The 25205-nt window shown below is 39.2% G+C and overlaps 1 protein-coding gene across 1 annotated transcript in view; it reads right to left on the bottom strand.

The window, feature by feature from the left end:
• The window catches only part of gabbr2 (gamma-aminobutyric acid (GABA) B receptor, 2), a 187795-nt gene that overhangs the window by 36163 nt on the left and 126427 nt on the right, over nt 1–25205 (bottom strand). Inside the window, exons 12-13 of the mRNA XM_008421807.2 lie at nt 24429–24536; nt 20834–20956 (exon numbers count right to left, since the gene is read on the bottom strand). Coding sequence (XP_008420029.1) covers nt 20834–20956; nt 24429–24536 — 231 coding nt within the window. The remainder of the gene's footprint in view (nt 1–20833; nt 20957–24428; nt 24537–25205) is intronic.

The following is a 25205-nucleotide window of genomic DNA, read 5'->3' on the forward strand; positions in this document are numbered from 1 at the left end:
CAGGCAGATAGACAGAAGCACGTTTTTGCTTGAACTCTAAAGAAAGCCATTGGCTCTCCTTCACAGGTGTGAGGTTTTGTTCTGTTCCAGTTAAGGGCAGAGCAGACAGGGTGTTCCTAGTGAAGGAGGAGCAAATGAAAGCTCACGACAAATACTTTGTAGAGAAACTGCATCTTGTGTTGAAGTGTTTTTTTTGTTTTGTTTTTTTCCCTCCCTCATTTTAAGAGTAGTGCTTGGTTTTTACAGTAAGGGGACAAACACTTTTGGAGGCAACATAAAAAGCTGCAATGTGTGCTGTATAATGCATTACACTGTTAGATTAGCCGTTTTCTAAGAATACTGCAGACTTGCTGACACCACGCAATGGCCTTAGATTTAACCCTAATGCATGAAAACAACCCTGAGTTGGCAAAAAACTGACTTTTCATAATGTGTTTAGGAGCGTGGAGTCGTCGGTGCCTCAGAGGCATGGAACTAATTTTTATCTGGCATTCAAATGTTCTCATGGGACTCTCTTATCAGAGATAGCATTTAAATAGACCCGTGCTTACACATGCCGAGCTTTGCACCATGCACTTAATTGTCTACTGCACCATAATAACTTATGTAGGTTCACCAGTCGGTTAAAGTTGAGATCTCAAAAGAATCGATAAACATCTGTTGATTCTTTTGATTGGGAATTTACCAAGATTACAAGAAGTCACACAATATCTGACCCACTTTAAAAAACAAACAAACAGAATAGCTTTGGGTTAAAATGAGTCAGATGTGCCTGTGTTTGTTGACCACTGCAGTTTTGGAAGATCTATCCAGGTCTGGATATTCTAGAAGGACATTTATGATATGCACCCATGTCTTAATTTCACACCTTAGGAAATCTGTCGTGTGGTTTGCGATGATAAGAATGATTCATGATCATTTAACCCAATTTGCCCTCAGACTTGAGGCAACTTTGCAGCAATAACCTCTAGCAAGTGCCTAAGAGAGATTTGAGGGTAAGAATCTGCACAACTGAAGCAGTCTGGAGCATCTTATCAGAGAACTGCTTGAGTTGAGTCATTTTCTCCCTGAATTAATTTTTTAGTCAATAATGACGGGGCATGGAGCGACAACAGCATTGTTCCAAAATCTGCAGCATCTCAGCCTTAGACATGATGTTTTTGTGAAGTAAAGCATCATGTCTTCATCTATGTCTTATTTACATGAAAGTAAATACTACATTCATTATATATTTTCTATAAAAAAAGGTACATGAACCCCAAACCTGGTAGAAGTCCAGCTTTTTTTTCACCTCTGTGTATTCTGCACTGTGGTTTTCCCACACCTATGCATCCACAGAGAAATCTTTCTTTTTTTTTTTTTCCCCCACAAAATGCGACATCAACCCCTCGAATAGGGGAGAGAAGATAAGGGAACTCTGGCAAAGCAGAGTAATAGCCTCTCTCTGATACTCCTGCCACATGGAGCTGGCAGTGTGACAGAGATATTATTATTATCATCAGATGGTCAGATGGTGCTTGTTTTCGGGGCTCAGCTGGTGGAGTTTGGCCGCAGGGACTATCACCAGGTGCTGCTACTTCCTCCCTGGACATAGACCCACCATTGGAGGGCACTGCAGGGCTGACGCACTCCTTTACAGGCACGATTGTGATTGGAGTGATGTGGAAAGCAGAGGGTCTGTTATTCCTATTCTCTTCTCAGGACTGGTGCGCCAGACGCAGATCACGATGGTGAAAAGAAACACAATAATTCCTAAATGTATTCACACCCCATGAACTTTTTCCACATTTCTCTGTATGTGGCATAAGTGATTTGAGCTGATGCTATCAGATGAGGCCAAAACTGAATTGTTTCCAAACGATGCATGTTGATGCGGGGTGGGGATGGGGTCCAACCTACCATCCCTATGGTAACACAACGGGGTGACAGTATCGTGAGGTGAGTACAAAACAAACAAGAAAACTAGCTACAGCTGATGGAAAGGTCGTTGTTGATAATTCAATCCTAAAAGAAGACCTGCACGACTCAGTGCATGTACAGTACAACCCCAAAAAGTACATAAAAGTTCAAGGGGTGTTTTGCGAGGTTCATCAAAAAGGCGTCATAAGAATAAGGAAGTAAGAGCACAGAATCAACGCTTAATGTAATGACAAAATGTGACCTTGGATGAAATAATCCCATAACGAAAGGTAGACTTTCTCATCTGATTGAAATAGATTAATTAAAACCTAAAGCCTTGTTAATTATACCCAGCTTCTTTGAGCAGATGGGTCCTCTTATGGGTTGTCTCTCCCCTGCAGCAATACTCACATTTCTAATCTTCTGACATTGGCCCACTTCATTTCCAGATCTTCCTAAGACATGTAAACATGTGAAGTATGAATTCCCACAGCATATGGGAGTTATCGCATCCGTTTGTCCTACGTTATGCATATTGTTGTCTTACCGCTGAAAGGTTGTGCTTCGCAAGTGAAACAGATGAGGTCAACACATTCTGTTTTATTTTTGTAGCATTATAGCCGAAATTGAAAAGGGCATAATGCAAAGTACTCAAGGGCTGAGCTGGGGCCGTAGCTGCAACAAAATATTACCACTCCCTCGCTGCCACTTCTCATTTCTTTTCTTTTATAGGTGTAATGAAGATCAGCAAATATACCTCACACGCTCTCCCTCTGTCTGTCTGTCTCTTACGTACACTCCCATCTCTCCATTTCTCTGCCACCTTATTGATCCTCCAGTCCAATCAGGCTCTTGCGGCTACGTGAATCTCATTCTGAGGACATGGCAGTAACGTTTAATCGGAACACAAATCGATAAGCGTGCGTCTTTCAAAGGCATGCAAACTGTCCGTGTTTTTTTTTTTTTTTTGGTTTTTATGTTGAAAAACATCGTGCCCACATGCGTAGAAAGAGAGAGTGCTGGAATAGATTCTCAAAAACCCATTGCCTTTCGAAACACATTTTTATCTGAAATATATATAAAGCAATTTTTTTTGTGTGGTTTATGATGATCATAGCACTGTTCATGTAAATGACAATATACAATTTCAAAAATAATGGGGGAAACATGAAAAAGCATAAGGTAAAAATGAACGAGGTAATGCAACTCATGAATGGCTTTTTGTAACTTGACTCCTCACTGCAGAAGCACCTTTCCGTCTCTCTGTCTCTCCGTCTCTCTGTCTCTCTCTCTCTTTGTACAGACGTATAAAAACAGCAGCTGCTAAAGCTAGTCTGAAACAGCTTTGTTCTCTCTCATTCATGAATGTATATATTACGCGAACGTTTAGGGAGTTATGTATGTACTTGTTTGTTTTAGCTATGTGCATCTTTGGATTATTAATATCTTCTTTTCTGGTGCGATGCAGAAGACAAATTCGTATTTCATGTGCATTTACTGGACGACAAAATATCTCTTCTTACCTTTGAACCTTTTTGCATTTTCCGCATGACAACAACAAACTTCAATGTATATCTTTTGGATTTTAAAGTGATAGAGAGAGCATATTTGTGAATAGGAAGAAACATGATGAATGGCTTTTAAAATAATTTGAAAATAAGCAATTCACTTTCTGGGTATGTCTCTACCTGCTTCTCGCATTTAGTTTCATCTTTATATCCACCCGTCTTCCCTTCAACTCTGATCAGCATTCATATGTCTAATGATGAAAAGCATCCCCACCATCGTGCCTCGCTGTGGGAATAGTGTGTCTTGGGTGATATTCACCGCCACATACATCATTTTGTGTGTAGCCCAAAAAGTTCAAATTTGGTGACAGTGGTGGCAATTTTCCCAACATTTTAACCTACACTTGTAAAAATCCGCAAACCAAAATCCTTACAGTTTTCTTATTCTCACGCTTTTGGTAAGGTCTGATCAACAGTTTCTCCCACCTGCACTGCAAATCTCCTCCACAGAAACCATGGGCCTACAGGCTCTTGCTCTCCTTGACCAGCCTTTAAGTTCAGATGACCAGCCAAGTCTTTTCATGGTTCTGCCTTTCTGCCACACTCATTTCCCTTTCACATGATGGACTGGGCAGCGCGCCGTGAGATGTTGAGAGCTCAGGATATTGTCTGATAAGTACACACCGAGCACACACCCGTTAGGATCAGAGTGTATATATGTGAGTGCACAGGCAGGCAGAGTAAAACACAAGCGGACAAATGCACAAACACACACAAAGATGTGGTAAGGCTTTCAGGACAGGCAGAGTGTATCAGTCAGGTTAATTACCAGACAGATGGCTGGCAGTGAGGCAGACTGGGTGGGTATGTGAAGAATAGGGGGTGTGATGCTTGCAGGATGGCAACACCTCTACTGTAAAAATGCAAATGCAATGCATTTATGAAAACATGCGACGCACTGTCTGGTAATCAGTGGATTCTGTTTACAGCATTCAAAGATCTAATCCCTGCTATCTCCTCATCTACAACCCTTCTCTCCATCACCTCCCTCCCTCACCCTCTTGCTTTTTCTCTCCTTTATGCACTCCTAACACCTCTTCTGCGTCGCTGCGCCCTCACTAATCCACAGTGACACATTTCCCCATTCAGATCTCACACAGAGAACGCCTGCCTCGCCGCAGCTGATGATGTGCAATGCACCACAGAGAAGAAATCAGATGATTCAACACAGAAAGAAACTGGCCGTTCGCACATGACAGGTAATTTATCATCAATGACTGGAATTTCCAAAGTATTATTTTAAGTTCTGAACCTGTGCAACAAGCTTGCCAACACGCCTTTGTGTCCACATAAACTCAGAAAAGGTACGTGCAAGACAATGATGGTTCTAATGCAGCCGTTTTCTTCAAAGTAAGAAATATCTTTATCACCAAAAAAATAATAACAGGACTTAACAGAAAACAAAAAGGAAGAAAGCTTGAAAGGAGCTACTGTCCTTGGATTGGCAAAGCTAAAATACTGATATATGGCTAACGGCTTTAATTCCCACCATGCACTTTCAGATTGTATTGATCCAAGGCTCTCATAATCTCCTTCTACTCTTTGTGCTTCCGGAGGTTTGAGTAAGGCAGACTTGGCAGCTGACACATTAAGGAGAAACATGAGAAAGCTGAAGCCTGGCATGAGGACAGCTTATTGCATTCAGATGAGAGAAAAAGACCACCACAAGTATGAGTAGTTCCCTGGAACATGAGAAATGAAAACATATTAGCAGTAACAAAACACCCACAGTTGAACATTGTCTGAATCTTAAGCTGAGTCTTTGACCGAGTGTTGTAGTGCTCGCAAACACTTCTGATTTATATTCTATTTATTTGAAACCCTTTTCTTATTTCAAAATAACCTTGCCCGAGCACACGTCTTATTGATCCTTTCAGGTAACAAAGTACAATCTCTTGAATGTTTTCATAAACTTGACAATCGTTATGCTCAAAAACGTTTGCCTGAATGGCCGTCTGTTGCAATTTCAGATATATGAAGGATCTTGTTTTTTTTTTTTTTTTTGTTATTGTAGAAATTTTGTACGTTTTGAAAAAATCTGAGTAGCTGTCTAGACATTTTGACTTTGAATTCATTAAATGTGAGTCTGTTGAATGAGTATGTTTGTAGCTTTAAAAGTACATTTTCTGCATTTGAACAATTACCTAAAAGCATGTTACTCCTCCAACACCAACTCAGGAATCTCTTTGGATCTAGCTAACCCTACAATCTAGTCAAGGGCACACAGACCGTCTGTTCCATGAATTCCTTATCATAATCCAAGCCAAAAAAAAGAGAGAAATTAGTGCATTAACTCTTCTATTCAAATTTGTGTCTTTTTATATCTTTTACTTAGTAAAAGTATTCAAATGATTTTATGTCATCATGAATTTAATTTTTAATTATGTTAGCTTCCACTGATTTTCTTATAATACATTACTGGACTTTTCAAATAGTTCTAAATTTTGAACGATATATATATACATCTTCCTATCTCTGTTATTTGTGACAAAGATCACTCAATGTAAAAGTCAAGCATATATTCTTCAGGTTAACTTATAATGCTGACTCGTTTATGAACACAATGAAAGCACTCCATGGTGTTAAAATTAAGGTACAAATTTCTTAACTCTAACCTTTTCATATTTGTAATTTGATTTACAAAATTTCGGTTACAATTCCATCTCAGACCCACTTCCTTCTTTTCAATACAATTATCCACACTTTTCTATCTAAAATTGGCTCTTTTTTTCAACCAGTACCATAATGACGTTTTAAATGCTGAGGAAAAAGTGTGCAGATGTTGGTGTGAAAAAAAAAAAATAATAATAATGCAAGCTAAGATCAAAGAAACTCAACTGGGTCAAATTCAATCTCACTTCGATTCACTCAGAATGAGGGAAAAGAAGGGGAAAAAAAGTGGGAAAAAAGGCTTTGTGCTCTTTGAAGAGTTGTCTATAAATATGACAGGCAACAAAATCACAGCATTTCAGCAGAGAGATGACGGTTTCACACACAGAAACACCGGCTATATCACTCAGATAGGCTGCAACACATCTGTCACAATGTCATGTCCCAAACTGATGAGACACTTGCAGAATATTCACAACATATATCAGATGGAAACTGACAAGAGAAAATGAAACCCTGCACAGAGGCATGTGTCCCTTTAAGACTTCGTTACCCATCAGGTATGACTCAAGAGACTGGACAAATAATACAATATACAATAATAGTAAAATAAGGAGGACTGTAAAACCTGTTTAGTCATTTGGTTATTTGTTTGAATGCTTTTTAGCTTGTCTTACAATGCATGTGCTCTCCTCTCTCTAAGACAGATGTATGCTGCCACTGGTGCTACAACAGCTGCAACAACTAAATCCAGCTTGAGGCAAATGGCTTAGACCCAGGAGCTTTGCTGTTCAAAATATTGCAGATTTTCTTAAAATCAAGCTTAATGATTTCTAGGTAAAAAAAAAATAAAAAATCTCCAAACCACAGAACACGCTGGACAATGGCTTAAAATAACAAAATTATATCTGTGCGGTTTTCTCATTCATTATATAAACACTTTACAAAAAAAAGAAATAATTTAAGAAGTTTCAGTGCAATATAAATGAACCAAAATAGAGGCTCTTAACTTTAAAACGAAATATAAAGCAAAAACAAATACTTCAATGCCTGAAAAGAAGAAATAAAAAATCCAGGAACAGATGTGCGCTCTGTTAAAAGGGAAAAAATTAATGGGATTCCACTTATACTCCCTTAGATTCATAAATGCTTTGGATTCTCCTGGTTGAAATGTCTTGTCTTGACTATTAACCATCAGTTTCTTTAAAATGTCACCGTTGCTCAGTTAGACGAGTACCTTGGAATGTTTTCATTCAATGTTAATAGTTTTAAGGCAGGTCTCCACCTGTTTTCAACACTTAGTTAACTTGAAAGATCCAGTCTTTATCAGCGGTTGCACCGTGGTGAAGATGTCAACATTGTTGCCTTGCAGCTAGATGGTCCTGAGTTTGAAATTCTGTCTGCAGTCTCACGCCGAATACGCCAGTTTCCTCCCACAGTCTAAAAACACACATCCCTGTGCTGGTGTGCGCACGTATGGTTGCTTGTCCTGCATGTCTCTACTACCAGGCTTTCCAAACCACAGAGTGGCTTTCGCTGAAACTGATTCCTTTGCTTTCATGCACAACCACCAGCTTGGACATTATTTTTCTCTCTGTCCATGTGCTAAAATGTACCCAACATCTGCATATATTTTCCCAGTTTTCCAAGCCAGGCCAGATGGAGCGCCTGGCTGCTGCAGCAGCAGCATTGGATTTAATTATCTGACCTTCTTGTCGACTGCTAGCTCATAGGCTCCCAGGCAAGCGCTAATCAATGTCACCCTTGGCAGTGTAATAAGTAACTATAACAGCCCCTTTTCTCCCTCTTACACTGTCTCTCATCAAACACTATACTGTCAACTTCATCTTCCCTAATGTGTCCATCTCTATCTCATGGTGATATCTGATTTGCTCCCATTTTAGCCTATTCGGTCTCCTTGTAGCTGTTCGCCCCTTCGGTATTACTCTTTCTAGTCGTTAGTGCAGTACAGTATTCTTCTTTCCTTTACCCCATCCTATTACTCCCACTCTCCCCTCCTCTCGTGGTCTCCCTCGAGTCTCTTTGAGTCTCCTGTCACTCCTCCCCAGTCCCTGCCATTTTGGGCGTCCTGTACTGTGAGTGTGAAGTCTGCAGTACAGCCAAGGCTCAAGGTCTTCTACTTAAGTGAATGCATTTGTATTCCGAGGCTCATCCTGCTGAGGCAGCGCTGCTACTTTGTGCAAGCAGTAGTAAAGTGCACTTTTCAAGCAATCTAGCAGGTCTCATTGTTTCTTACTGTATATTTGACTACCTGGAGCATCTGTGCATGTTTTGCACGCTATCTGTGACTATATGTGAGCTGGGGGGGATTGTTGGAGCAGGAATTGACCGAGGGGTTTAGAGAAACTGTATATCAGTGGACAAACGGGTTTTGTTTGGAGACAAAAAAAAATTCAAATTAAATAAACCTTTATATTTGACATGTTTTGTAGAGCATACACATAAATGATTCACACTGCTACCCACTTTACAGCTGAAAGCTACCTAAACAGCTTCAAGCTCAATCAGCTATTGTCTTGCCACTGCTGACTGATGTAAACAGCAAGGAAAAATGGGTGCAAAGCAAAAAGTGGCAAAATAAAGGTGTGAATGATGATGGAGAAGAGAGTCAGGAGAATTTTTCTCTGCTTGTGCAAATTTTGTTTGATGTTCGATTATGCAGGGAGTCAAGAGAGACGGAGTGAAGGAGAGAGTGAGAGAAACAACGCTGCACATCATGGTTGCTGGCAGCCGTGGTGGAGAGAAGGTAAGACGAGGCAAAAGCTGCCACCGAAATCCATTTTCGACAGATTCAATTGAACAGACTCAGTCATGCACAACCACACGACCAATTTACCAGCTATGGTGTCAACAAATACCGAACCGCCAAAGGAGTCCTTAGAGTGTTTTCCCCTGTGATTCGCTGATAACGCTGTCAGCTAAGCACATAACGTAACGTCTTGTGTTTTGCAAGACAAATGGAAGCGTTGTAACAAAGCTAGACACTGTAAGCTTTCAAATATTCTCAATATAACTTTCGAAATTCTTATGAAGTCCTCAGAAAATTAAAATCTGTCAACTTGGCTGGATATCCAGAAGTCTTACATAGAAAAGAGATTTGAGGTCAACATATTCAGCTTATTTTATGCTAACAGAGATCACATTTGGCTTTAATAAGGAGATTGTAATCACAGCTAATTTTCTGACATCCAGCCTCTACAGCATTACACTGTAATTGTTGTTTGTCTGATTTAGTTTAGAGAATAGAGAGACCCAATCTGGTGTGCATTGGTGAATAAGACAGGCTATTATTTCAAGTAGATCAGGGACCAAAAACAATTTAGCTCATTTTTAACAGTTCCAACTAAATTAAGGAGATTCTGATTAAACCACATATACATTTGGATCTGTTGAGATATCTCTTATGAAGATGCCGCCTATTTAAAGTTAGAGAGAATTAATTGACGTGGTGGGAGTGTTGCTACCGGTGATTCCTTTTTCTTTTTGTCTTCTCTTGTACCATAACCAGCAAAGCAGAATTTAAGAATCCTTAAATGGTAACAAATGCAAACATTTTTCAAATATCAATATCTACTCAACGAGCAAGAATGTCTAGAGATTTCTGAAGATTTGTGCTGAAGTCAAATACATTAACATAAGTAGCAGGATTGGGACTAAAGCTACCAAAGTTTGGCTCATTATTCTTCAAGCGGCATACGGAAAACTGCTGGGAATTTTGTTTCTGATGAGCTTGGGGAAATTGAGAAGGGTTTGGAATTTTATAACTATAAAATGAAGCCACAACAACCAAGATCATTGAGAATTATGCATTTTGACCATGCTTACTGAATTCGAATACAACCACATATGGAGTCACAACATCCCTACTATAGATGAAATAATACAGAGGAATCCCTGCAGGGACCAACACTCAGATGTTCACACAGCCATACAAACCACCAAGAATGTGTGAGGTCTATGTACTCAATGCCTTTGTTCTCTTCTTCCGATCGTTTCTTCCTCCAGAGGTGGTCGATAGGATGAGCCCTAGGTGGGTGGTGGTTATCCCTTAATGACCCAGTTTACTTTGAAAAGGCATTGATCTCAGTCAGTGATTTGCTTAACTCTAACAAAGAAGGCTCAAAGCCCATTTTAGCACCACCTTAATACTGTTGGAGCTGCATGAGTGATGCTGCAGAGACGTTCCTCATTCCACCAAATAAATAATTCATGAGTTCGTCATAACACATTCTTGTCTTTTACTGTGAATACAATTACTCTTGAGTAAACCTTTGCACGTTGTGAAGGAGTTGGAGTGGACTGAGCTGAATCTTCATGCGCATTTCTTGAGAGACACCAGCCACATTTTTTTCAAAAAACTGATTAAAGACCAACTGAATTGAATATGATGTATACAGAGGTTCTTTGACAGATGGTGACAGATAAGAGCCTGATGACCTTCACACCACTAACTCTTGACTAAGGCTACAGTGGGGAGCGTGTGCAAGTGTGCAGAACAGTTAAAACATGAGTGACAAATTATACTAAATTATTGTTGAAAACAAAATATTTAATATTTTTATTTACGTTTTGCTTATTACAAATATCGCTTTGTAACGAATTTGCAAAGTGGAATGTTTAATGTAAAGAGATAAAGACATGGAGTTATCAGTCATATTGACTTTTTTCATGATAATCTTCATATAGCGCAGATTGTTCAAATAAGCTGCACATTATTAGCTTTCCCATGTATGTATAATCAGTGATTGCTCGGAGTTTTCAACATTTCACCATTCAGTCCCATTAACATAAAAAACCAAGGAAGTCAGCACAACCAATTAACTGTGATGCCAGTAATAAGATTATCCAGTCATTGAAACAAAATAACCCAAGAGAAAAACTGCTGTTTCAGTTGAAGTGATAGCAAATTTGTTGTATTAGTTTTAGTTGAAGTCGCAAGTCAACAGAATATTAGCAAATAGATAAAAGTTAATTACAAAATTGCGGGGAAAAAATACCTACTTATAAAACAAACAAAACTTCTAATATTCCAGCTGGCTATTAAAAGAAACACATTTTACAAGTACAAATACCACCTATGCAGCTACACTTCTGACATATAGCTATCCAAGAAAGTCCAACAAGTGCCAGGATTCAGTCTGCATAAACAGGTAGCCTTAAACATATGGATTTGCTTCTGGTGTCAAAAAGGGAAGCAACAGGCTCCTTTCTCTCACAGAAAAATCATTAAATAGTGACTTGACTTTCCGCAGGAAAAACCAGCATCGGAATTCAGGGCACAAGAGTAAAAGCTATTTTATCCGGTGAAGCCCCCTTCACAAGGTCTGAACCATATGGAAAACAGAGAATACATGGTGAATTTTACCACACGTCTTGTGTGATGCCAACGGCAAATCTTCTTGAGATCATTCGTGTGTGGAATTGCCTCTTACATTTTTGCCTTCAACCCTTGACATGAGTAAAAATGGTATCAAAACATCCTCCAAGGGAATCTTTGCCCAATGATCCAGGAGCCTTGGGTGATGAACAATCGTCTTTCAGGCCCAATGAAGCACAATGGCAAATGTAGTGATGTAATAGTCTGGGGGGGTTTAAAAGCATGAAGGATTAATGTAAGGGCTAAGTGGGCATGCACTCGGGGGCCTATAAGAGTCCAGCGAAATTGAAATTGAAATCACCATAGCCATTATTTTTTCACACTTTATTTGTTTTAAGGTACTCAAAAATTATATGGAATTTAAAATAATACTAAAAATAATAGAAATTTCAAATTTACATACGTATTCACAGACTTTGCTTAATTCTTTGCTGAACCATCTTTGGCAGCAACTGCAATCTCAAGGTTTTTTTTTTATATGATGCCACAAGCTACTTTATGTTTCCCCGATTATTTTTAATCTTTATTACCGCACAGCTTCTTTGAGTGTTTTGAAAAGCGGAAAGCAAATAAATGCAGTATTTTGTTACAAGCTTAGTCCATCCATGTTTATTCTTCATCAAACATCAGTAGAATGTTTCATCTCTGCTTTGATACTTCTTTGTTCAATTCATCACTTTGGTTAACTAGATTTAATTTTGAATTTGTTCACTTCATTTGATAAGGTACAGCCAAAACAAAAAGCACAGAGAGGGAGAAATAATCTCATCTAATGTCACTTTTGTCCCACCTTCCCCCTCCTGTTTTTACGGCACGCTGGTTGAGCATCAACTGAATAGAGCGGTAGAGTAAAAACAAATAAAGATGGAGGTTTGGCTTAAGAGGAGGCAGCAAAAAAAACTAAAAAGTCTGATAGAGAAAAGAGTGGTGAAAGGAGTGAGATTCAGTTCTCCAAAAAAGTAAACTGAGGAGAGGAAAAAAAACAAAAATATTAAATAAAAGAAAGAATTGAATGTGAGAAAACCTGAAACCTGTGGGGAAAACCAAGAGAGTCCCACGGCAAGGCTGAAAGAGCACTCAGATAAATGTAAGTGAGAAAAGGTTACTGTTGGACAGGGCAGGCAGGTAAAAGACAGTGGCTGCCATGTTTGAAGAAGAAACATTTGATCATTTCATGTCATCAGATGTCTGATATGGAGTCGGATATGTTTACAAAAATATGCAGTTGGCAATCATCCGCATTTGAGTTCAATTTTTCCCAAGGGCACTAAACATACTCGGGCATCGCTGACTGACCCGTGGCGTATCGGTTCACGACATTTGTGCTGCATCCAGCGTTAGAAAAAGAACATTAGGTTAGTTAACGTAATCCCTGGTTCTTTGATAAAGGAGTGAGGTGTTTCACCATCACTTCCCTTCTTGCATGTGCACAGAAAGAAACCTGCCTAGAATAAGTTGAATGAGAGGGCCTGGCCAGCTGTGATGCTGGACGATGGGTGGAGCCACAGACAGAGCTCAACCGGTACGTAGCAGAAGCACCTCACTCTGTTATCAAAGAACCAAGGATAATGTCACGCAAACCGTTTTTAAAATGTCTTGCCAAAAATTATTTGTGTATTTTGTTTCATAGCTGTCTCCCCCAAACCACTCTTAGACCAATCACACAAAATATAACAATTTGAGATTATATTAAAGTAAATAAGTAAGAGGTATGAATGATTTTCCTAATAAAAGCCCAAATCTTGGCTGCTATAAACAAGTAATAGCACTATAATCTCCTCGACACAAAGGAAGAAAACTGCTACAGTAAATATGAATAGAGAGGCAAACTTTGGCATGCGACTACAGAGATACGACATCAGGAACAGGTGAGTGCATTCTTGTGAGCACTCGACCTTCCCCTCCCTCGCTTTCCTCCTCTAAGTGCATACAGGTGGGGGCAGCAGAGGCAGTGAAGTTAAGACAAAATCTGTGAGTTTGGTTTAAAAAAAGCAGCGTAACCATCTATGTGCACACACACACACGCACGCACGCACACACACACACACACACACACACACACTACAGAGGTTTCTACGTCCCAGTGCACTTAATCCTACACAGATGCTTAAAACTTTCTCTGCATATATCAAAATCATAAAGTAGGTCCCCCGACCCATTATTTTTGTCCCATGAATCAACAGTCCTGCTCTACGCATTATAGGTGTCAAGAACCATGGCCGTTGCCATGGTGATGCCACACTGCAATATTCTGTTGCAGCTCGTTCGCCCACCGATGCTCGCTGCAGCTCCCAAGCTGGGGGAAAAGACAGAAAAAAAAAACGACAAAAAAGGGAGGGAGGGGTGGAAGGAGACATGAGGAGAGACTAGAGTTGTGGGGGGCTGCAGCAGAATCCAGCAGAATGCGAACCAGGCTTTCATGACAGTTTGCCCTTCCTGCAGGAGTCAATGTCCAGGACTTCAACGGAAAACAATAATTTAACCTTAAACACAAATGTGTACATAATACGAATTGGCACATTTTATTCACATCTCGTGTCAAGGTGATCTTGCCCACGGGGACAAAAGTAAACCCCAGCTCGCACAATTAAAGCACGTGTGTACATTAAAAACACAACATGTGTCTGTACTGCAAGATTTAATCTGGTGGCAGGCGGCAGCCCCATTAACAAATGCTTAATTATTAAAGAGCCACAATGCTGATCTACAAGCTCGCTGCAGCCAAACCATTCCATCAGCATTCTCGGGATGCTGCAGGAATAATTCCTACGTTTAACAAAGCTGTTTGATGAAGAATGATACAAATATGAGGAACAACCCTCATGCATGTATACGGTTTACACAGAGGTCAGTCAGTAAAGATGGAGATGAACATTCATCATGTTATGTGATTCAAGGCAAGTCAAATGAATGTGTTTTACTGAATTCAGTATGATGGAGTTGTGTTTCAGAGGAAAAACCCATCAAAGGCGGCTTGCTGAGGACAATGTCAAGGTCACAAATCATGTCTGGTGAGGCCATACGATCTGAAACTGTAATCGAAGCTGCAGGCTTCAATTGTAGTACACAATAAAACTCAGAGGTCACTGTCATCTTAAACACTGCACTATCCCCCTGATCTCTGTCCTTTCTTTATTTTTTATTTGCGAGCGTGTTAGAACAGTCGAGTTTTATAAGCATTCCTCTGCTATCTATTTTCACCCTCTTCAGTTTCATCTTCCTGTTAATTATCATGAAACTTGCAAAGGGGAATGACCTGTGTCTGCTGACGGGTTCTGAGCAGAGGGCGTTGCTTCTGCAGGACTTTTCTCCATGTTTCCACTGGGTGACTTTCCGACGGCCAAACATGAGCGATTGGGTAAAAATGACATCCAATCATTTAAAACTTCAACAGAGCCCATGCGTCCAGAAAACAATCGTTTCTCAATAGCCCAGGCTTCAGACCCTCTGCATCAAGTAAAGCGTAGAACAAGGGGCTGGTTTTATACCAAGCATTAGGCACAAAATTAGATACTGTTTAATAAGCTAAATAATGTGTTCACTTTGTGACACATAAAAATCATGAAGCTTAAATGAAACAAGAAGTAAACTTGAGTTAGGACAAAAATATAACAATTTTCATAAGTGTGTTGGCACAGGCAGGTCAAACAGTATAGATACTCACACTACTGTTATGTATTACATTGTATTAGTGGATTACTCTCTGTAACTCTTACCCAATTTGCTTATTCTTGCATGTAAATAATGGCATCTTATTTGAGACGGATCCAAAATAAGATAAAGTGTCTTATGCTTTACCGTTAGAAGTTAGAACACCTTGAGGTCACTAAGAAACAAGGGTAGCTTAAACATCTGGCTGGCAAAATGCCTGCTTTGCAAGACTGTGAAGTAGGTTTATTCATTGTAAACCTACTTGACTGTCCTTCTGCTTTGGCTCCCTTGGAAGTTGTTGTTGGTGGGGAAAATGACGTGTTTGCTCAGAAAACTGCGCGTCGTTGGGAGTATTATCGGGGCAACTAATCCACATTTAGATCGGCAAGGTAACCAAAGATTTGTACTCAGAGTGATGGTGAAAGAAACGCCAGCTCCATTAAAGTGCTGCAGCTTTGTTTTCCTGACACTGTGGACGTTTTTACAAACTAACTGAAGACTCCTATTTTCCCAGACTTTCATGTCATGATTTTATGACTTTCTGCATGGAGTTTGCATGTTCTCCCTGTGCATCCTGTCTGTCTCTGTGTTGCCCTGCGACAGACTGGCGACCTGTCCAGGGTGACCCCGCCTCTCGCCTGGAACGTTAGCTGGAGATGGGCACCAGCAACCCTCCCGACCCCACTGAGGGACAAGGGTGTATAGAAAATGAATGGATGGATGCTTGGTTTGTTTGTTGTACAGCGCTTTGTAATTTTAAATCTATAAAAAACGCTTTATAAATAAACTTCACTTCTTTACCTACAAAAAATTAAGCCAAGTTGAAAATAAGAGCTTGATTGTAAGTGATTGTTCTGGAGCTTTTCTCTGATGTTTCAGAACAATTATTGGCGATCAAGTTGTTTTTTTTCTTCAATTTGGCTTAATTTGAGAAACAATGCTGTGAAGATTAAATTGTCTGCAGATCTATTCGAAACAATGAGAACTCCTCAAACATTCAACAAGCTCTTCAGTAAACAATGCTTGCCCTTGTTTCGTCTGAGTCAGTGAGGAAATCTGTGCTTGGAATGACTCAAGTAACAAATGTGCAGCACTATCCCACTGTGGCGCTTCATAAAGTACGCATTGATATACCGCAGACCCTCGGGTGAAGCGAGTACGTGCAGCTCTGTGAACCCATGGTCAATTCCCAATTCACTACAGTGGGAAAATGTGAGTGGAGAGCAGGGCAGATTCTGACAAAGACAGAGAGAGGGAGACAATAAGAAAATAAAAAGGCAAAAAAAGGCCGCAGACAAGAGAAAAGTCACAGGAGGATGCTGGCCAAGTACGATATGAAGGCTCACAAAAAAACAAACAAACAAAAAAAAAAACCGGGAAACTACTGGTCCTTTCTTTTTCTGCAATTACTGTTAGTCAAAGAAAGAGTTTCTGGTCCCTGAGCCAGGGAATCCCCCTCCTTTCAATTTATCAGTGGAGGAGGAAGCATATAAGTGCTTAGATAGACAATGGTGGAACAGTTTTAAAGTAATGCATATATGTTAGTGTCCTGTAATAGTGTAAAAAGTATACACATTTTTAAAATCAATCTGTCACTCCCAAAATGAGAAATGTTGTGTTCGTGTACAGCAAAAACATCCCAAACATAAGACATGACAGTGACACTTACACATATAATTGAAAAAAAATAAAATAAAAAATACTACAAACCCTCAGGTTTGTGGGTCAATGTCTGAGAACTGGTTTCAATCACCACTATGCATGGATTATCAGATGTCACCGATGATAATAAAATTATACTGAATGTGGTAGATCTGATTTAGGTCAGCATAGTTTTATCAAGAAACAGTGTGCTATACAGCTGTTGACTTTATTGTCATCCCTTTAAAATTGGACTTAATGGTTAAACATTTTACTTCCTTATTATTTTCCTCATCCCCTTTTTTCTCATTATCCACTCTCCAGGTATTGCGGTTCCCATCTGCTTTGTGGTACCCCCCCACCCCCCTTTCCTCCCACAGGCCTGAAGGCCCTTAGTGCAGAAGAGCTGCAGGCTGCTTTTCCTCCAGCTCAGCCCCAAGGGTCCTTTACTGCTGGGAGTCTGGCACACCGGGCAGGCATGTTAAGGATGTGCCTCAGCACAGGCATGCAGATCCACAACCTCAGGGGAAACGCAGATTCCTGCACTCAGTGGTTTATAGATTCAAAACACTCCCTTGGCCGAGGGCTTACAGTCAGAGAATACTCCATGAGGGCCCTACTGCACACACTGACAACATTCACAAAAGAATAAGTCAAGCACGGCTTTCTTTTCCCTCTTAGGAGGGCTCAAAAGCACAAAGGCCAATCAGCAAAATAAAATTGGGGCTTTTTCAAGAGCTAAAGAGTTGTGGTATAGACGCACATTCAAATTGAACATAAGAAGCCAGAGAGTTTCAATTAGTCTGTTCTTTAAGATGCCATGAAGACAGACTAAGAAAAAAAAAGTGACCTTGTGATTTTGTACCTCCACACAATTTATTTTAAAACTGAGGATGCGATTTCTGAACCTGGTGCGCAGTATGAGACACAAATTCTTCCCCCACAGGACCCTTGTGACAAGCAGAAAAAAAAGCAAAAAAATCCATATAAAAATGATCAAAAGGAGTTTTCATTAAAATCCACAAAAGAACCTACCTCTCTTTCTGACCTTTCGATTCCTGCTGTTTGCCCCGAAGGTCAATTAGAATCAACCGATGCTATATATTCTCGAGGTCTCTGGCCTCTTGGGAGGCAGTCAGACATCTTCTGAACTACATACTAATGTCTGAAAGACTTGAGGAGTGACTCACCAAGAAAAAAAAAGTCCCGTTTAGTAGAATTAAAGGCTGGGGGCCTTTGAAGAAAGATGATTTAATAACGTTTTTCTATTGGTCTAATGTAATATTCTAGTCTCAAATTTCATGTTTTCATCAACTGTAAGCAGAAAGTCATCGAAGTTAATAGAAATAAAGGCTTGAAAACGTCAGTGTAATTAATCTACAAATGTTTTTCACCAAGTGAAATTAGTGAAATAAATAAACTTTTCAACAATATTTTAATCTACTGAATCTGACTGTATAGACGTTAAGCTTGTCAACATGACTTGGCGTTTCAAACATGACAAAAGCATAATTTATCATTTTGAATCTCCAAGGCTACAGACCCCCTTTTTTTTTTTTTTTTTTTTTTTACATTTTTTTGGCTCTAGTGGCCCTTATTTGAAAGTGCTAGGGCAAAAAGGAAGGGTAAAGAGGAGACATGCGGCAAAGGTCACCAGGTTGGGATTTGAACCTGTGACAGCCACGCTGAAGACTAAGGCCTCCTTATGTGGGTGGTGCTTAACCCCTGCGCCACCACAGCATCCCAGACTACAGAACTTCTATCTCACTCAAAATAATATAAATAGACCACATCATACACAGTATATAGACAGGAAATGGCTGATAAATTGGGCTGAAATTGTATGTGCATTATGCAATAGCCCCACGTTAACTACTTAATGTGGCTGAACTCTAGATAAAATGAGAAATCAAATGGGCCCTGAATGTGTTGTGCAATTCACAGTCATTTTCTTAGCAAGATTCAGTTACCTAAAAAAAGAAGCTTAATAGGTTTTTGCAATATAGAATATTTAGTCAACCCAAGTGGGACGCATAAAAGAAGCCCACAGTGAGTCCAGGTCTAATCAATATGAGCAAAAGCTATAGCATGCACATATTGTGGGGGTAATGATATTACTCATATTATGAGAATTTTAAAAATTATTGCTTCAATTTATTAAGATTATCAATAACAGCAAAAAAAAGAAAGAAAAAATAACCAAAGCAATTGCAAACATTTAACTGCACTGTGGAATGAAAAGGCATAATGACCGTCTGAACTGGTGTTTAAAGGAATAAATATCAGTAACTCAACTGAAAGTGAATGCAGAGCATTTTGATCTTTGAACTACGTGCTCCCCCTCCACTCGTGTGCTCGGTTGGTGGCAGGGAGCAGCAAGAGCCGATGGCATCACTGTTTAATGACATAGTGATGTGATGAAACGATGCTCAATAACGGGAGTCAAACTAAATTGAATGCTGCTTTTAAGTCACCTTCAAAGACCATTACAACTACAAAGCCCCAATAAATGTAAAACCGGTGGAGACATCCTGATGAGGTAAGAGGAAGGAAAACATATGAATATGTCGGTGTTTTATTGACAGCATACTCTGAATCCCAAAAGTTTCTCTGTTTTTGCTTTGTTGCGTTATCAAAAAATACATTTTAAGTAGAGAATTTATAAATCGCATTTCCACCAGAATGCAGTGACTTTAAAGAGTGACACAGATTATAGAAACTAAATGACAGAAACCCGGTTCTGTAAACTCAAAGTATTGAAGTTTTTCCCCAAAATAACTGCAGGATTTATAGGTGTTTGATGTGTAAAGTTGTTGGTTTTCTTATTTTAGACTTAACTGCTCCTTGATCTGCATGGTTAACAACGAGAATGAAAGCAAAACCACATTTTTACTAAATCGAGAAAAAAAGTTTTGCATAATTAAAATACAAATTGTACATCTCTATATTGAGTCAGTCATTAAGAAAATTTATTGGAATTGACAAACTTTGTTTAATTTGCCAAATATTGCTATTTGGTAAAAATAATAATCACAACACTAATTTAAAAAGCTTTTAATCAACTTGTTTAATTTTTCTTTAATCACATCCAAACACACACAAAACATATCTGGACTAGAGCTCTTTGGAATCCAGGGTATGTAAACTTTTAATTCCTCACCGAGGCTGAACAGAAACATTTCTAACCCCAAAACGTAATCAACACGATCCACTTTTAAAATGGGTCATGGTCCATCTCTTTTAAAACCTTCAGAGGAATCCACAGGATTTCATGTAAACGTCAAAGTAAAACTTTACTGACCTAAGCCGTATTTCATTACACCAAAGTACATATAGCTAATGTTTTTAATGTGAGTTTAATTCATTTACTGCCCGTATGACTCTCTTTTAGATTAAGGCCTTTCTTTTCCAGTAGCAACTAAGAAACTGATGGGTACAGCAATATCTATAAATTGTGCCCTTTTGCCTCTAGTAGTAAAATGATAATTCCATACAAAAAAAAACACTCCACTCAATGTTTCTTAAGCACAATTCGACTGAACGTATTCAGTTTCATCCAGTGTTAAAAAAGCACCCTTCTGTCTAATCCTCATAAAAATAACTGATCACACAATCGTTTCTTAATATTTCAATAGACATCACATGGCATCAGTTTCCAAAAATCGATACTGCTGCGTTTTTCCAATGGAAGATCTCTTGACTTCTCAGAGTAAAGCGGCGTTAAAATCTCTTTAACACCCAACAACCTCTCCGGCAGAATGAATGTGATGCTAAGTGCCTGTTTTCCGCTGGCCCTTGCCAATGTCTCCCATTGAAACTGGCAACCGGGAATAGAATGAGCACAGAAGGCAGCGATGGCTCACATCCTGACCCAAAAATAACAACAACCACAAGGAAATAATATGCTCTCTCTACAGTATAATGAAGACATTTCCCTTGCTCGATATAACTCGCCGTTACTCAATCGGACCCTCCTTGCTGAGCAAAGCCCCGTCAGATTGACACAACAATATTGGAACAGAGCACATATTTGACCAGGAAGAAGAAAAAAAAAGGCGTTTCTGACCTCCAAGCTGTATTCCTCCACGGTTCTCCTGAGAGGGTCCACGATTTGCCAGCAAATTAGAATGCATAAGTCGATAAGCAGCATCCCACCGACGATAATCAACAGTTTCTGGTCCTTAATGATCTGTGGAAGAAGATGACATGCTTATATTTTTGTAAAGCAGTTCAACGTGCGGGCCTTTAATGGACTAGCATCTATCTCAAAAAGGTTTGTTAAGCAGGACTTTTTACATACCTTATTTAATGAGTTAACTGACTTTAATCTTAGCTTATTCACGACTTTCTTTTAAAATTGTTAAGGAGTTATAGTCCATTTTTACTACTGTAACACAATAAAATCTGATACTTTCAGAAGACCTATCTCACCTATAATCGGTGAGAAGTTCTGCCAGCTCGAGCCAAATCCTGTTGCCTAAAAAGGAACCAATGCTGAGCCAGCGCTGCTCGCGGCTACAAACTCGTCTTTTGTACTCTGAACTTTGGAAGGATGAAAGCCACGACCTGTTTGTGATCTTCATTTATAACAGCGTTTGACTGACTGAAACCATGAATCAAAAGAAAGGTCAGGAGAAGACAGGGTCACGTTCTGTTTGGAAAGTATCACAGTCTGGATGCAGCTCGCACAGGTGTCCATTTCCCCCGGTGGGCTCAGAACGAAGGGACATGAGGGGATTGTCTTTTGATCTGCTCAGTCTTTTGATGATGCAAAGACTGAGCAAATGTGGCCACGGGAAGACAAAGAATACTGATGGGTGGGATCCACAGCCCCTCCGTTAGGCATGTCCGATTTGTTGCAGAAAGACGTACACTTATAACCAGCCACTGGCAACGTGGAAGTGCGCGAAACAAAGAAAAAACAAAATAGATGTGCATGCAGTAAAGCGCTGAGAGCAGAGAACGTTTATATTTATTCATGTTTCATTGCCCCAGCGTAATCTCAGATTGAAACAATAAAAAAAAGGAACACTCAATCAGATTACAAGTGAAAAAACAAAAACAAAACAAAACATGTTTTTTTTTTAACATGGGTGCCTGTAAATATGTAAAGATTTTAGAGAAAAGGTTTAAAATTCTCATTTAACACCACGATATCTAAACACCTTTAAATGTCAAATTAACTGTTCCAAAATACTCTAATGAGGAAATACCTGGGAAGGGTATTTTTTCAAAACTATTGGGAAAAAAAAAGCTTTACACTTCCGTCTGCTAAACTATGACGTGTTATATTGTCAAGTGACTCCTTCAGACAAATTGTACATGTAATTACTGTAAATTAACTGAAGTGTTACCCGTTTTCTTTCCACCAGTAATATTGGCATTCAGACATACCATTGGTGTTGCACATATTTTTGTCTCAAGTATCCAACTTGATTTTAGAAAAACTCAAAGAAATAAAAAAGGAATCTGTATAAAGACTTAATGAGGCTGGATAAAGAGAGTGCAATTTTTTTCCTTTTTACTTTCAAAAGAAAGGAATTATTATCTTCTGACTCTGTGGTTTGAGTTTTGAATAAACTAATTAGTAGTAACAGTGTTTTTTTTTCTTCTTTTTAATAGGTGCTTTCAGGTGCAAGATTAAATATCTTGACTATATAGGCTATCAGAATTACGCAGGCTAATTCTAGTAAAGAAATAAGAGGAAGGAAATTTAATTACTTTCCAGGAAAAGTTAAAGATATCTTTATCCCAGATGCCTTAGCTTGGGAACCATTCAAATATGCTAGAAGTTTTAACAATACTTTATAAGCTCAATCGTTTTGAGAGGAGCGAGAAACGATTATTTGAAATAGATGACAGCAATTATGTGAATTGTCTCAATTTTAATGTACAATTTCAAGAGTTTTAAGGTGAAACAATGCATATGTTTTCAGAATAGAAGACCAATTGTACCAGTCTTGTCCAGAGATGGTGAGCATTTAGATGTTATGAAAAATGTTTTTGCTTAAGGCTTGTATCAAATTCTAATATACTTAAGCAGTAGCAGAAATGACAGCTGTGTTTCTGTTTCAACAAAACATATTTTTAATGTGTGTGTTAATACCTGAAAAGCGATGCGGTTTTTACTTCAGGTTGTCACACCCTCATGGCAGTCCATGACAGAGGGATTCTGGGAACCTTCTTATGTCTGTCTGTACAGATTTAATTGTTTTTTTTTTCTGTTTAGTTTTCTTTTTCAGAAAAACAATTCATTGGAGTCCACCTAGCAGAAACTTTATCGAACTCACTCTTGAATTACATACTCTTCCATTTTATGGAGAAAAAAAAAACTGACGAAGGAAAACTAGGAAGAAAGGGGTGAATAGTGTTGCTGCTTCGAATCCGCAGTTTGAAGAAAAGATGGCTAACACTTGTGTCTGTCCCTCCCCTGACAGCAGTTGGCAGACGTTTCAGGGCACCAACAGCAACTATCAGTCTGCTGAAGCCAAAGCACCTGCACTCAATCAATGTGGATGAAGTGGAACGTGTGCGTGCGCACGCGTGTGCATGTGTGTGTGTGTGTGTGTGTGTGTGTGTGTGTGTGTGTGTGTCCTGCACACAAACCCAGGGCCTGAGCCAATAGAGCATACATCTTGAGTGTTAAGAGCTAAACTATGCAGCAGGGGTGAATACTGCCTCAAAGGAAACATTTGTTTCGTCTTTGTTAGCAAGGGAGAGAAGGTGAGAGGAGGGGAAGTGAGTTGAAATAATTGCCTATGAAATGTCAAAGCAATACCAAGTTCAAAGAGGCAAAACAGCTCTGTTTCCTGAAATGATTTAAAAAAAAACAACTCAAGAGTTCAGAGTTATAAAATATCTTTGAATAGCTATCTTTAATAAAATGTTAGAGGTTCGTGTCTTTTAACCTCTTTTGATTCATCATCTGTCCCCCGTCTCCAGATTTTTGTTTCCTCCTCAGCCTACTTTCTTTGCCATTGAGGCCAGATTGTTTGTCTCGTTCTTTACTCTGTCCTGCTTTGGTTTCCTCCTTCTGTCACTCCGCCATCCCTTCTGCCGCTATTTTTCTACACCCTCCTTACCTCTTCTACCAGTTCAGTCATCCACCCCTCTTTCTTTCTTTCCTTCCTTCTTTCTCTGTCTTGTCATATTCACTGCAAGGCCACCCACCCTTCCAATAATATAGAAAATTTTGAGAAGAGAAATAGAGTGGGAGAGGGGAACAGCTATTAATACAAAAGGCCATGAAGACTTGCAGCACAGAAAGAGCAGTACTTTATATAACTGGGCCAGTGAAACAGATCGGGTCAGTTGTTTAAAAAGATATTTATATTTCTATTTTTGTTTTTCTTTCTTCAAAGAGACATTGTTCAAAGAAGGTGCTGCAGCCAGCAGTGCCCGGACTTGAATCGGATATTTCTATCCGATTCAAGTCCGGGCACGATCAGCTAAATATCAATGCTCACATGTATGTAACCTAGAAATGACATGTGCCGAATGACGATGCTTATTGCTAAATAAAGTTGCAGGGATCCTGTTTGGATAGATCTATTCCCAACTGTGCCTCAAAAGCATGTCAACATTATCTGTGTCCTTTAATAAATTGTATGCAACGATCTGGAAACATGTGTGTTTTACTGAATAATGACAGTTTTTCTTACCTTTTTCTTCATCTTCACATTTTTGAAGATGGCATGTACCCTCCACGTCTTGGCAAACATGGCACCAAAAGCAGTTGTGTATCCAACAATGAGGATCCATGTCCGAACCTGTCGGTACATTAGCAAACAGTCGCGACTTGTCATGACGGGGTAATCAAAGCTCAAAACCAGCATCTGATCTGACAAGCATCTAAAGATAAATTTGTTCAAAAGTGTTGCGAGGCATCCTAAAAATAAAATGCTGTCAGATTTATTTTTTACTTCCAAGAGCTCTGGTAGATCATCCTTAGCAACGGGGCTGTCAGACTTCTGAGAGCATTTTATTTTAGTAAAAGCAAAAACAAAATGTGGGCCGGTTTCGTTTTAGCACAAAACACAAAGCCAATGAGTTAAAGACGCTTGAGAATTCAATATAATCTAGAACCTTAAAATAAATGAGTAGACAGTTGTGTACAGATCAGGTGGTAACACACCTTAGTGAGTTTAATTGTTTTTTTTTTTTTTTTTTTTTTTTTTTAAATGTGCCCGTTTTTGTGATAAAAAAATTAAAAAAAAGACAAAAAACTGAGGTCAGTTCTTTGAAAACGTTTTAGACCTGTTCCCACCTAGTGACATACAGCTTGTGCAATTGATGTGGAAACCTGACGAGGAAGAGGCAAAACAATTTAAAACAAATGGCAAAACAGTCTGGTTCCTGTCATGAGGCGGTGGTTTCCGGTGAGGGAAGAACGCAGGCAGGAACCAGGATGTAGCGAAAATGATGAATTTAATGACAAA

The sequence above is a fragment of the Poecilia reticulata genome, linkage group LG11, assembly GCF_000633615.1.
Source record: "Poecilia reticulata strain Guanapo linkage group LG11, Guppy_female_1.0+MT, whole genome shotgun sequence".
In the NCBI taxonomy this organism is placed as follows: Eukaryota; Metazoa; Chordata; class Actinopteri; order Cyprinodontiformes; family Poeciliidae; genus Poecilia; species Poecilia reticulata.